The sequence below is a fragment of the Aquarana catesbeiana genome, linkage group LG01 (genome assembly GCF_042186555.1).
Source record: "Aquarana catesbeiana isolate 2022-GZ linkage group LG01, ASM4218655v1, whole genome shotgun sequence".
In the NCBI taxonomy this organism is placed as follows: domain Eukaryota; kingdom Metazoa; phylum Chordata; class Amphibia; order Anura; family Ranidae; genus Aquarana; species Aquarana catesbeiana.
The window spans coordinates 685,937,225-685,952,002 of record NC_133324.1 but is presented as its reverse complement, the minus strand read 5'-3'; the positions used below and the strand labels follow the sequence as shown (position 1 = coordinate 685,952,002).

General features: G+C 41.3%; 1 protein-coding gene across 4 annotated transcripts in view; it reads left to right on the top strand.

Annotated features, from left to right (window-relative positions):
* TNIP3 (TNFAIP3 interacting protein 3) overlaps positions 1–14,778 on the top strand; it is a 243,048-nt gene that overhangs the window by 186,319 nt on the left and 41,951 nt on the right. For all 4 annotated transcript variants that reach the window (XM_073603408.1, XM_073603402.1, XM_073603394.1 and 1 more), the window contains one exon: positions 13,718–13,804. In XM_073603408.1, coding sequence (XP_073459509.1) covers positions 13,718–13,804 — 87 coding nt within the window. The remainder of the gene's footprint in view (positions 1–13,717; positions 13,805–14,778) is intronic.

Here is a 14,778-nt window from a genome sequence, read left to right as displayed (position 1 = left end):
CTACTGGTGATTCTGACACACCTCTCTCCTCCACCCCCTCCTCTTCTTCTTCCTCCATGGCCTCTTCCTGTGCTTTGTCCTCGGAACCAGCGGTGCTCCGTAGGCGTTCAAGGGGCTACGCAAGTACACAGGCCAAAAGATGCCATGCGGTGCTAGAGCTGATGTGCCGGGGGGACAGGAGCCACACTGGGGCAGAGATTCTGTCAGCTCTGCAGGGGCAGGTTCAGAGGTGGTTGACGCCACGCCAACTTAAGCCAGGAATGGTGGTTTGCGACAATGGCACCAACCTCCTCTCCGCCCTCCGACAGGGACAACTAACCCATGTGCCCTGTTTGGCTCACGTCCTTAACTTAGTGGTGCAACGGTTCTTGGGCAGGTACCCAGGCTTACAGGATGTCCTGAGGCAGGCCAGGAAAGTCTGTGTGCATTTCCGCCGGTCATATAATGCCAGTGCTCAGCTGGCTGATCTCCAAAAGGAATCTAACCTGCCCAAGAACTGCCTAATCTGTGACATGCCCACCAGGTGGAACTCAAGGTTGGCCATGCTGCAGCGGCTGCTGCACACGCAGCAGAGGGCCATCAATGAGTACCTATGCGACTATGGCACCAGGACAGGGTCAGGGGAACTTGTTTTTTTTCCCCACGCCAGTGGGCCATGATCAGGGATGCATGCACTATCCTGTCACCATTTGAGGAGGCCACGAGGATGGTGAGCAGTGACAGTGCATGCATCAGTGACACTGTCCCCCTTGTCCACCTGTTAGAGCACACGCTGCATGGAATAATGGACATTTGAGGCACAAAAGAGGCAGGAAGAGGAGGACTTCCTTAGCTCTCAAGGCCATCTTTATCCAGACAGTGTTTCTGTGTGCCCGCCGATCACACAGGAAAAGGACGAGGAGGAGGAGGGTTGTGTCAGCATGGAGGTGGAGCCTAGCACATCTGCATCAGCAGCAGTCTTTAAGGGATCATTTACAGTCCCAAAAAACCCATGGACTTGTGCGTGGCTGGGAGGAGGTGGCTTCTGATCATGTCGTCCTTAGTGACCCAGAGGACTCTGGACCGAATGCCTCAGCAAACCAACGTTGCATGGCCTCCCTGATCCTGCAAAGCCTGCGGAAGGATCCTCGTATTCGTGGTATCAAGGAGAGGGATCGTTGCTGGCTGGTAAGGATGAGCTCTGGCGTGTTCGCATGCTGCACATGCCGAGCCTGCCAGGAAGTCGGCACGGCGCAGTGCTAATCATAAGCAGTGAGACATTTCCCGATGTGCGGCTGCAGAGATCGGGAAATGTCTCACTGCCTGTGATTAGCACTGCGCCATGCCGACTTCCTGGTGAGCTCGGCATGTGCAGCATGCGAACACGCCGGAGCTCATCCTTACTGGCTGGCAACCCTCCTTGATCCACGTTACAAGAGTAAGGTTGCCGACCTTATCTTGCCATCGCAGAGGGAGCAGAGGATGAAACATCTTCGGGAGGCCTTGCAGAAAGATCTGTGCAATGCGTTCCCAGAACTGGAGGTTACAAACTCCTGTTCCTGAACAACGTATTGCCGAGGCTTCGGTCAGTCAAAGAAGGAGCGGTGGAGAAGATGGCCGCCTGACCGATGCGTTCAGACAATTTTTTAGTCCGCAGCCCCAAGGTATGATCGGTTCCAGCAACCATCGCCAGCGTCTGTTTTACATGGTGCAGGAATACCTAGGGGCAAGATCTGACTTGGACATCTTTCCCACCGAAAATCCTCTGGGTTACTGGGACTTGAGGATGGATCACTGGCCAGGGCTTGCACAGTATGCAATTGAGCTACTGGCCTATCCTGCATCCAGCGTTATTTCGGAACGCACATTCAGTGCTGCTGGAGGCTTTGTAACCGATCACAGGGTGCGCCTGTCCACCAACTCGGTCGATCAACTGACCTTCATAAAAATGAATCAGTCTTGGATCACCACCAGATACCAAGCACATGATGCTGATGTAACCAAATAATTTTTTTTTAAATGTCAGATCCCTTCAAGACTGCCTATGCTGAGTGACTATCCTCTTCCTCCTCAATGATCATGCTGATAGCTTGTAGGAATATTTTTGTTTCTGGGCGCCGCCACCAGTGGCTAAGGCCCATTTTTTCAGCCCCTGTTTAACAGGGGCATGTAATTACAATTTTTGATGCAATACTTTGCAGCAGGGCTCATTCCTGCGCTCCAACTAGAGTTTCTGTGAGGGGTTGCAGTGTTGTGGCACCAGCACCAGTGCCTAAGGCTCAATTTTTCTGCCCCTGTTTAACAGGGGCGTGTAATTACAATTTTTGATGCAATACTTTGCAGCAGGGCTCATTCCTGCGCTCCAACTAGAGTATCTGTGAGGGGTTGCAGTGTTGTGGCACTAGCACCAGTGCCTAAGGCCCAATTTTTCTGCCCCTGTTCAACAGGGACATGTAAGTACAATTCTTGATCTAATATTTCACAGCAGGGCCCGTTCCAGCACCCACCAAGAGTAACTTTGAGGACTTACAGTGTTGTGGAAATACCACCACCACCACCAAAGGCCCAATTTTTCTGCCCCTGTCAACAGGTGCATGTAATTATAATTCTTGATGTAATATTTCACAGCAGGGCCCGTTTCTGCGCCCACCAAGAGTAACTGTGAGGACTTACAGTGTTGTGGCACCAGCACCACCACCACCAAAGGCTTAATTTTTTCTGCCCCTGTTCAACAGGTGCATGTAATTACAATTCTTGATCTAATATATCACAGCAGGGCCCTGTGAGGGCTTACAGTGTTGTGGCAACACCAACACCTAAGGCCCAAATTTCTTCAGAGTATATAGGGCAGGACCCTACTTTCAAACATCCAACTTACAAATGACTCCTACTTGCAAATGGAAGGAGACAACAGGAAGTGAGATGAAATCTACCCCTAAGAAGGGAAATCCTCTCCTGTAAGAGTTAATATGGGAAAAATGTTTCTCCTTTCCACTGATGCTTTATCACCAATCCTTGTTTCACTAAAAACCCTAAATTTTCTAAAAACATTTGTCATTGGGACAGAAAGTGAGGTGAAATCTCCTGAAGAAGAGCACAGCCAGCAAAACAAATGCCACAGGGGTGATAACCCTTCCCTATGTTTTCCAAAAAGCTTAAAATAGATTTTTTGGCTTATTAAAAACGTACCCGTTCAAAATTACAGATTCTACTTAACAATAAACCTACAGTCCCTGTCTTGTTTGCACCGCCTGTATAGTGCTGTTCAGAGTATATAGGGCCTGGGGGCCCCACGCCTTTCCTTTTTTTAATTTGGGTGCAGGGTTCCCCTTAATATCCATACAAGACCCAAAGGTCCTGGTAATGGACTGGGGGGGACCCATGCCGTTTGTCTCACTGATTTTCATCCATATTACCGGGACCCGACATTACATTAAAGCCGTAAGTTTTAATGACTTTTATTCTTTTAAAAATGTCATTTTGTGCAGGGACTGTTCTAAGCATGGGAAACATGCGCCACTTTACAGGCATACTATAGACACCCCCCAGGTACGATATTTAAAGGAATATTTCACTTTTTTTCACTTTAAGCATCATTAAAATCACTGCTCCCGAACAAACAGCCATTTTTAAAAGTTGTTTTTGCATTGATACATGTCCCCTGGGGCAGGACCCGGGTCCCCAAACCCTTTTTAGGACAATACCATGCAAATTAGCCTTTAAAATTAGCACTTTTGATTTCCAACATTCAAGTCCCATAGACTTAATGAGGTTCTAACGTTCATTCGAATTTTCAGTCCGTTCGCAGGTTCTGGTGCGAACCGAACCGGAGGGTGTTTGGCTCATCCCTACATGACACTACTTGTTAATGAAGACATCGCTTGCAAAACGCTCTCAAATCAAGTTACTCTCAAACCAAAGTTTTACTGTACTGTTTTTTTCTAGTTTCATTAGGTATTTGTCACCAATTAAGAACTTTAGATAATATACTGTACAGTCCACTATGTTGCACAGTACCTTTATTGGGCTTCCCAGTAACCCTGTTCTAGTTGCTTATCAATTGTTTTTGAGGGCCCTGAGAAAAGAAAATACCATACAATACAATACTGTGTAAGCAATGTACATTTCAAATTAGTATAAACTGGTAACAGCAAAAAATCAGAGAGAGGAGCAGCAAAGTAGAAATTAGTTATTTTGATCAGTTACATCTTTCAGCTCAGTTTAACGTTTATTACAAATACCAAGTACAACTAAACAATTTAACAGAAAAGTAGAAAACACATAAATCCATTGCTGCTCAGCAACTGCTGCCAAGTTGTTAGTCCACTAAGAGAGTTCAATACTGGTTGTAATATAGTTCTGTGAAGTCACTGTTTTCTCCATTCAAGTTTAATCCTGTGTTGAGTTCTGAGGAAGGAGGAGTGGTGTTGCCCCAAAAATGCATTTGCTATTTTTAGATGACTTTTTTACCTACAATTAAAATGAACTTGAAGTCATGTCTGTTTTTAGTCAGATGCTTCTTTCTGCATTTCTTTAGTTTGAGCTACTGTTGGGTGCTTATTGAGGGAAGCTTTGCTGTGTGGAAGCTGCCTTGACAAAGCCATTGATTTTTTTTTAAGTTTTCCTTCATCTAACTACATTTGAACATCCAGAAGGTAAAACTTAAAAAAACATGTAAAGAGAAGACCAGGTGATGGCCTTGCAAATTTGGGATACTGTTGCCTGATGTCTAAAAGCCCAAGAGGCATTAACTGATATAGAAGTGTGCACTTTAACAGGAAAGTATGGAAACTTTACTTATCCTTAAGACCACAAGCTTTACCAAAGATCTGTATGAGCAATAGCCAAAATGATGGAACCAAAAGCTTGTCCCTTTTTTGTGAGTGAGAGTGTAAAGGGGACTATCCCTGATGGGTTCAAATGGCAGACTTTGAAAAGCCAACAGAACCAAATTTAGATCCCACAGAGATACAGGAGGTTGTATAGGAGAGGACCCCTGTACAAAAGTCTTAACCAAAGAATGGGAGGCCAGTCGCTTTTGAAACAAGATTCCAAGGGGCAATATTAGCTTCTTGATGTACTCAAGTTCAAATGTTGATCTAAAGTAGATTCAAAAAGGTTGGAGTTCGCTCCACGCAGTATTTCCTGGGGTGAAACCTGCTTTCCAGACAAATTTTTTATGTGCAATGGTAGACCAAACGGTACAGTAGATTGCTTAGCTTTTTTTAAAAGCCTGAGAATTAATGATTAAGATCCTCAATCCTACAATCCAGTCAGCAACCATGAAGCAGGGTGGTAAAAGGGATCATGAGATAGGTGATCTGGTCTATCTGGAAGAACCCACAGAGTAAATGCTAGAAGCTTAATCAGGTCATAGTACCACATCTGCCTGAGCTATGAGGACCATGGAATACCCTCTTTTGTGATCCTGCAAAGTAAAAGAGGAGGCAGTTTAGAGGTGGAAAGGCATCGATCATGCTGTACTGATCCCATGGAACCACCAGAATTCACTGATTCTGCAAGAGAATCTCTGCAACTGGAAACAAATCTGCAGTTTCTTATTGAACCTAGAAGCCAGGAGTAGCACAACTAGTGTCCCCAACTTGTGACAAAGGTTTTGAAATATTTCTGGGTGTAGGGACCACTCCCTCAAGTCTGAGTGCTGCTGGATGAGATAATCTGCTTACCAAATGTTCACATATGATTGTGAACAGATATCAAGGCTGGAACATGGAGTTCTGACAAGGATAGAATAATTTCTATCTCTCTTGCTGCAGCAAGACTTTTGGTTTCTCCCTGGTTATTGGTGAACACCACAGCCATGGAGTTGCATGACTAGATCCTGATATGATGAAACACCCTCTTTTGTGAACCTGCAAACCAAAAGAGGAAGACATTTCAGAGTAGGAAAGGCATAGATCAGGCTGTACTGATCCCAGGGAACCACCAGAACTCACTGCTTTTGCAAGAGGATCTCTGCAACTGGAAACAAATCTGCACAGTTTGGTGTTGAATCTAAAGGTCAGTAGGAGCAAAACTAGTGTCCTTCACTTAAAGGTTTTGAAACACTTCTGGTTGTAGGAACCACTCTCTCAAGTCCGGGCGCTGCTGGATGAGATAATCTGCCCACCAAATGTCCACATCTGATGGTAAACAGATGTCAAGGTTTGAACATGGAGTTCTGCCAAAGATAGACTCATTTCTATACCTCTTGCTGCAGCAAAACTTTTGTATTCTCCCTGGTGATTGGTGAATGGCACAACCATGGTGTTGTATGACTAGATCCTGATATGATGACACTTCAGTTAGGATGTTCAAATTTCTCAGAGCTCCATAATGTTGATCAGGAGATTAGATTCTTCTATGGACCAAGCCTATTGCATCTACAATGTGTCTAGGACTCCTCTACTGCCCTTCAGGCTGGCATCTGTTGTGATGATTTTTCAAGACAGTTGAAGGATTGCAGAGTCATAACGTTAGATGATTCATCCCTTAATGCTAGAGAGGAATTATCTGCAGCCGTAGAGGATTTAGAGGCCCAAATTTTGTGCTTGTATTGGGCTCCTCACTTATGTTTGGCTTTGGCAAATCCTTGGAGAAACATAAGGATGTCTTTTGGCTTCAGAGGTATAAGAACATTTTCCAATTTAAGCTTAGGCTTCTTCTGCTGGGGTAATGTGAGAACTAGCTTCAAATGATAGCGCTTTTAAGGACACAGACACGTGCTTTTCTTCTTTTTAAGGGCTTTTCCTGCCCAATTTTTTTAAAAGGAAGTTTAAAGTTCCAGAAAATCAAAATTAACAGGTTTCCCTTTCAGGGGTTTTCAGCATTTCCATCCAAAGAAATCCACATTCAGCCTCCAGGCTTACACATGCAGCACTCCTTTCTGGCCTTACCCTTTAGGCCCCTTGTCTGACTCCTACAGACAGTCTTCATATACAATTCTGTGCACATAACTTGCAGCCCCTTGCTGCTCTGGCTCCCACCTGTCTCACCTAGGTGGAGCCCTCATGACCTCTGGCAGTGATCCCCTCTATCCACAGGGGTGGAGCATAGAACCATAGTCAGGTCATTCATTCCTAAAAGCTCAGCACACACCTGTCCAATTAGTGTTTTGGAGAGTCTTAAAACATGGACCCAGAATTGGAGATTTCACCCTTCCCAGATCTGTAAGAAATCTGGGCTCCAGGTCCCAAACAGAGTTTTACCAACTAATGAGGAAACTAAAAAAAAACATTTTCTCTAAATGATACAAGCTCCCTGGAGCCCCTCAACCTGCCTGGATGAGAATCCTGGGTCATTGATTCTTTTTACAGCATGGCAGGGCACAACACTGCTACAGGTAATATGTACATTTAGTATCAGTGATATCCAGCAAAGCACCAAAAAGACATTTGCCATCAAAAGGCATGGGCAACAAGCATTTGGCACATTGCTGCTCTGCAGACTAATATTTTAGCCACTGAGGTCCCTTTATGGTGACAGAAGATTTGTTTGGCGGATACGTTGTATTGTTTCAGTTACACAACTTGCAGGCTTGCCCACAGTTCATACAGGGTGCTGTAGTAGATTGGTGGATGGCACCATCATGCAATGAAAGGAAAAAAAGGATCTTCACCAGCAAACCTCAATTTAGTCATAATCTTGGTCTTTATGCACGTAAAGCAACAGACATCACAGGCTGGTGATTCAGAACCTTTGGGGATCCCTTTTTCAAGGCAGACTAACACACTAACATCAGACATAGAGCTTATATTGTACACATGTACAAAGCATTCATGCCATAATGACCTCATAGCTTCCCCCTCTCCTCTTCTACACCAAAAGGGTTAACTTTCGGGGGGGGGGGGGGCAATGAGGTAATTTTGACATCACAACTTACAACATGTGTCTTTTTCTGATTGGCTGTTGGTATTATTTAAGCTCTATGGCAGGGATATGCAATTATTAAACCTCCAGCTGTTGCCGAACTACCATGAGGAAGTCCCATAAGGCATAGCAAGATTCTGATAGCCACAAGCATGACACCCAGAGGCAGAGGCATGATGGGACTTGTAGTTTTGCAACAGCTGGAGGTCCACTAATTGCATATCCCTGCTCTATGGGGTTGATTTACTGATGGCATTGGCAAATAGGCTGTTCACTTTGCAAGGAAGTTGCACTTTGCAGAGGAATTTGCCCCAGAGCTTAGTAAATGAGGAAATCTCTGCTGGCTTCCATCTTCTAATCACGTGCAAACAAAAATGCTTTTTATCTTCTTTGCATGCGATTTGGATATTCTTTGCAAAGTAAAAAAAAATCACCATTTTCACTAAGCTCTGGTGCAAATCCCCTTGCAAATGTTATACCTAGCTGGTCAATAGCCTTTTTGCTTGCCAATGTCCAACGCTTTATATAGGCAACTGTAAAACCAAACCCAATTGCCTCAGATTAACTGAATCCCACGCTCCTTGATATGGGATAAAGAAATATACCTTTTAACTGTTATCAACTTTTAGCTTAGGTTTTTAAATAATGTTGCTTTAACTGGTGGCTGCTGTATTGCTACGATCAGCTTTAGTGTTACAGACTAAAAATAGTCACCTATTGACTGATAAATATTATGGCACAGTGCAATAGACTTTTGTTTCCATGTGTCAAATCAAGAACCCCTAAATGATGGCTAGCAGACAACCGTATGTATTTTGCTTTCCTGTATGTATGTATAACAGTTATTCTATAAACACTATATGTATTATAGTTTAGACGTCCAGGTGACTTCTTTCTGTGAAATAACACACTATCCTCAGAATATTCCTTTGCATGTGCCTTGTTTCCCATCTGAACATTTATTTTATGAAATTACTGTCGCCTCAAAGAAATAAATTAAATATCAGATAGAAATCTATGGCAGAAGATAGCATTAGCCACAGAAATGTGTTGACATTTTGGGAAGTCCCAGTCCTGCCTACATTACTTGTTAAGAAGCTAAAAGAAACACTGCAGACTTCATACATTTTAATTTGTTATAGGTCTCTCTTGCACCCTGCTAAATTTTTTTAATTTAATTTTAAGAAATAAGTGACCGGGTATAATATATTTGATGAAACAAAGGTAAGTGCAAAACTTTTGTATGGAATATTGCACTAAATAGCTCAATCTGCAGTATGCAGATATGCAAAGTAGTTGTTTAGTAGTGTTTTTTTTTATTTTACATAGAAGGCATAATGAGAATAAAACTTCAGGATTATAACTTTGAACACTGTGGGGGAGATTTACTAAAACGGATGCACACAGAATCTGGTGCAGCTGTGCTTAGTAACCAGTCAGCTTTTATTGTCAAAGCTTCATGGAATAAGATGAAGTTGGAAGCTGATTGGTTACTATGCACAGCTGCACCAGACTTTGTGTGCACCAGTTTTAGTAAATCTCACTATTTTCTGTGATTTTTAATGACATTCTTGCCTACTATATTGTGTATGGAAATGGAGAAATCCCCCAAGGGGTGGGACTATAGCGGCACTGGTAGATTACAGTCAAAGAGGTAGTAAGAATTATAAAAATATAAAATTTTATTACAAACTGTACATCCCTTCAGGGATTTCTCCATTTCCATGTACATTTTTTCTTGTTCAACCATTAGGGTGTATATTATCACAAGTATATTTTGATGTACTAATATCTGTCTTTGTACAGTTTGTAATAAAATTTTATATTTTTATAATTCTTACTACCTCTTTGACTTTAATCTACCAGTACCGCTATAGTCCCACCCCTTGAGGGATTTCTCCATTTCCATTATTAGGGATGATGGCACTCATCCACTGCAGCCAAATTCCACCTTTACTATATTGTCCATGTACTGTATTCCAATGATATCTACAATTGGATCTACATATTTCTAAGGACGTTGTGGTTTTAAACAAGTACAGAGCTAAAAAACTTACATAACTCAAGTCACATTTTGTTTAGCAATGTGTTTAAAAGAATTGAAGCTCCCAACATTTTTTTTTATTTTAGTATTCATAAATTATGAAAGGGTTTATGCTGCTGCTTAGTTTTCATTAAAGTATGGTCACAACCACAAAAATCTTTCTAGAATCTCTCAGGGGACAAAGTGCATGTATCAGTTGGTTTTGTTCTGATTTGTAGCTCCATTGTGCATTAAAAGCACATTTTATTTCTGCCTAAGTTGGTTGTAGCTCCATCCCCCCAGGCTGAAGCCCATTTTATGGGTCTTCCTATGAGGGGAGCTACAGCACAGGGCTACAACACAAGCCACAAGCCAAGATTCTCAATTAGTGTATATTCTGATGTCTGTCCATTCACTGCCAATTCAGTGCTGACTGATCCTTTACTGTTGCTAATTAATGGGGAATGTATACCACCACTGACAGTCAGCACCAACTAGGCTATGTTATTTATTTTCTGGCCGGTTGTAAACTTTCCCTCAAACTGAAAATAGTAAATGAATTTTCAATATAAAAGGAATATTCAGTTCAGGCCAGGCTGTGTGATTGATTTGCTGGCTGCAAGTAAACATCCACTGCATTGGCAGATAGATCACTAAGCTATGCCAGCATTCATTTCTGGCTGCAGGCAGGGCCAATGCAGTGGAAATTTACCAGCAGCTAACAGATATTATTGTCCTGCCAGCACAGATTGTTGACTCAAATTAGTAACTGATTAATCAATGTTGGCAGGGCTGTGGCAAACATCCACTGCACTGGCAGGTACCTACAGAACAAGATGGGATTAAGTGCTCCATGGATTTATAATTATCTCTCCAGTCTTCTCCTGCTAATCCTTTCTATGTCACAGCCACCACCAAAATATGTAGTGTTGGATAGTGTTGTAGTGTTTTGACAGTGTTCAGGCCTAGGAATTGGCTATAATGCCTAAGAACTGAATCATGGGAGAAGGTCACATGTTCCCCATACCCAGAATTATTGGGTATTTTGCAATGTCGGTTACAAAAGCAGGACTGGTGCAGAAACATTGGAGAGGTACGTGCAAAGTAGTACGGGAGGTGTACTTTACATAGACAGTGTTACTTTGCCCCAAATGCTCAAAATGCAATATGTTCAAACGTAAAAAAAAAAAAAAACATTTAAGCAAAACACATAATTAAGATAGCAATATAAATGTACTGTAGATAGTCATTATCTATGGCTGCCTTTTGTTTCAGTGTGAATCAAAAGTGATTGGCACGGAGCACTGCTCTACAAGGCTGCAGCAAAAAGGCATTTAATTAACACAGGTGACACATTTAAAGCAAATATACATTTGTATAAAAGTACTTGAAGTGCTCTAATTAATATGGTTTTATGTGCTTTGTTTGCTTTCAAAAAGTTTATACTTTCAATACTTCTATTCGATACTCTGTAGTTTACTTTTTATTTTGTAGGTGGTTGCCATAAGAATTAATATGTGATGAATGTTCTTTTGCTAGCTACAAAGCTTAGAAGCTAATTTGTTTTCAGGCTTTCATCTTTTGTAATATTTTAGTGTAGAGCTTGTAAAAGAAATGTTTTTTAGGAGTTACATTTTTTCTTTTTTTAAATTTAAAAACATATAAAACATTTTCAGTCTAGATATCAGCAAATATTTAAAGTGGCATGCTAAAATACACATGTAATATTACATACGGTCAAGGTTAACATATCTTTCTTACAAAATAGACACAGCATTATCTAGCTTTCTTTTTTAACTGTGACTTCTATGGAATTTCACACATAAGTGTTCCTAATTTTTACTGACAGTCTACTGACTGGAATGGTACCAGCTGATTGGAGAAAAGCCAATGCAGCACCAATATTTAAAAAAGGCCAAAAATACATCCCTGGGAATTACAGACCAGTTAGCCTAACATCAATAGTATGCAAGCTCTTGGAGGGGATGATAAGGGAATATATACAAGATTTTAGTAATGAGAACAGTATCATTAACAGTAATCAGCATGGATTCATGAAGAATCGTTCTTGCCAAACCTATCTATTAACCTTCTATGAGGTGGTGAGTTGCCATCTAGATAAAGGAAGGCCTGTTGACGTGGTGTATCTGGATTTTGCAAAAGAATTTGACACAGCTCCCCATAAATGTTTACTGTACAAATAAGGTCCGTTGGCATGGACCATAGGGTGAATACATGGATTGAAAACTGGCTACAAGGGCGAGTTCAGAGGGTAGTGATAAATGGGGAGTACTCGGAATGGTCAGGGGTGGGTAGTGGAGTCCGCCAGGGTTCTGTGCTGGGACCAATCCTCTTTATTTTGTTCATAAATGACCTGGAGGATGGGGTAAACAGTTCAATCTCAATAACTTTTCCGCAGGATGTGGAAACCTTGCAAAAAGATCTGAACAAATTAATGGGGTGGGCAGCTACATGGCAAATGAGGTTTAATGTAGAAAAATGTAAAATAATGCATTTGGGTGGCAAAAATATGAATGCAATCTATACACTGGGGGGGGGGGGACCTCTGGGGGAATCTAGGATGTAAAAGGACCTGGGGGTCCTAGTAGATGATGAGGACAACTTCTCTGGATTTTCCTGTGGGATCCTGCTGAGCCAGTTTTACTTAGAGCCCAGGAGTGGTTCAACTGCTTATGTTGTCTAAAGAACTGAACAACTGAAGACCAAATTACACACAATTGAATGCGTTAAAAAGTAAGGCTGGGTTCACACTATTGCGAATTGGATGCAGTTTCCCCTCATCCAATTCACATGTCAGGAGATTGTGACTGTCTATGGTGCCAGGTCACACATTTCTGGAGTGGCTCCGGTGCGAATTGCACAGGAGCCTTGTGTGTCTTCTGGTCCATTTCAGGTTCGAATTCAGCCAAAAATTGGGACTGAAATTGGACCTGAAACGGTGAATTGGGACGCACCTGATCCCTGCTGTGAGCCGCTCCGTGCTCAAGTGTGAACCCAGCCTGACTCTTCCCCCTTCCTTCCTTGCTCTCCTCTATTTATGGTTTTGTATGATGTTTCAATTAGAGAAAGTCTCAAAAGAAGAAGTTCCTACATGCTTTTTAAAAATGCAGAATGCTTTGCAAAATCTAATTTTATGTGTGCACCCCGTGTTAAAAGTTTAGTTGTCCAGCATAGATTTATATAAGTAATAAAATATATATAAAAAATATGTGCAAAAACTTATATAAGTTATATTCTAACAAAACTTTGCAGTCCAACTAACTTGTGTCTGCAATGCTGCATACTCCCTGTTGCCTAGTATTTTTTTTGGATACATGGATACAATGGATAATTGATGGGAAAAGGCAGGATGCAGATTAATAAGTGTGAAGTCAGCCTTAAAGTAAAACTAAAGGCAAACTTTTCCCATTTCAGATAGAGATAAGGAGGATTATAACCCCTGTTAATTTTATTTTTGCCATCTGTGTCCTATTGCAGAGATTTCCTTTACTTCCTGTCCCAATAGCCACAACAAAAAGTGAGAAGAAATGACTCCCAAGTGAGGGAACCTCTCGTTGTCACCGGAGTCACCAGAACCAGTGTTCCTATTTGAGTATTTACCCTCTTTAAAAAAAGTTTTACCTTTTAGTTATACTTTAAAGATCTGGTTTATGTTTGATAAATATATTTGCTTAATTATATATATTTAACATGGAAAAAAGCACTATCACAAATGTATGTATGAACATTTTTTTGGGGGGCAGGAATAATGTTATGCATCCTTTTACTATATTGAGTTTGCATTATCTTTCCTAAAATGTATATCTGGTCTCTTTTACATTGTAGTGCTTTATACAGTCAAGAGATCAAAACAATATGTCAATAGAAGCCTACAAGAAAAGGATACAGAAACTAGAAAAACAAAGAGCAGAGGTAATGGTTCTCGCTGCTGTTATTTCAATGGTCATATTATGAAAGCAAAATAAGTCAATTAATACTAGTTCAATTTAATTGACAACTTTACAGAAGAGACAGTTCTCTGTTCTTTCTTTTTGTTGACTTTCTTTATTTTTTTCAGACAGGATTATTACATCATATTTTCATATACTCACACTACTCCTCCTCTTGTCTGTGTTGTTAGTGGCAGATTTGACCATGACCTTGGGGGATTCATAAGCTTTCAACATTTTCCAGAGAAAAAAATATTAGCCTTTCACATCTCTTTCCTTTAATTAGCATTGGCAGCAAGTCTCATTTCACTAGCCTCTGGAAAAATACCATAGCAACCCACCTATTTGGCCATAAGTAACACTTTGTTTGTCAACTCAGTCTTCAGGTACTATGTACCAGAGTAGTGAAATGAAAATTCATATGATACCTAGTGCCATCTAGTGATCAAACGCAGTGTATTCTGTTTTAAAACAATAAAAAAACATTTGTCCACTGCAGGTAATAGCCTAACGTGTGCAAAACGATACTGCGCTATGTGCATATAAAATAAATAAATTAATGAATAAGTGACACAAATGATCCATGACAGACAGCAGCCCTCACAAAAAAGTACACCTCATAACAAAAAATCAAAATGAACGTGTAGCGCTGTCAAACATAACCTTATTTGAATAAAGTGCAAAAATCCATCTATTATATTAAAATAAAGATGAAAGTGAAAGAAGGAAAAAATAATAGTCCAAATACCCCAATTCAATATCCATGGAGTGAACATGAAAGGTGTGTTGATCAAATATTCAATCAGTGAAGACACCCGGTGCTCCCCACAGGATAGATAGGGCAAGTATATCTGCTTACCAGATTTTAAGACCTCCCAAGGTCTATATGCACATCAGTGAGGTTTCACCCCTCACTACGGGTATATCAGCTATCCAGCCTGCTTGGTTGGATTCCAC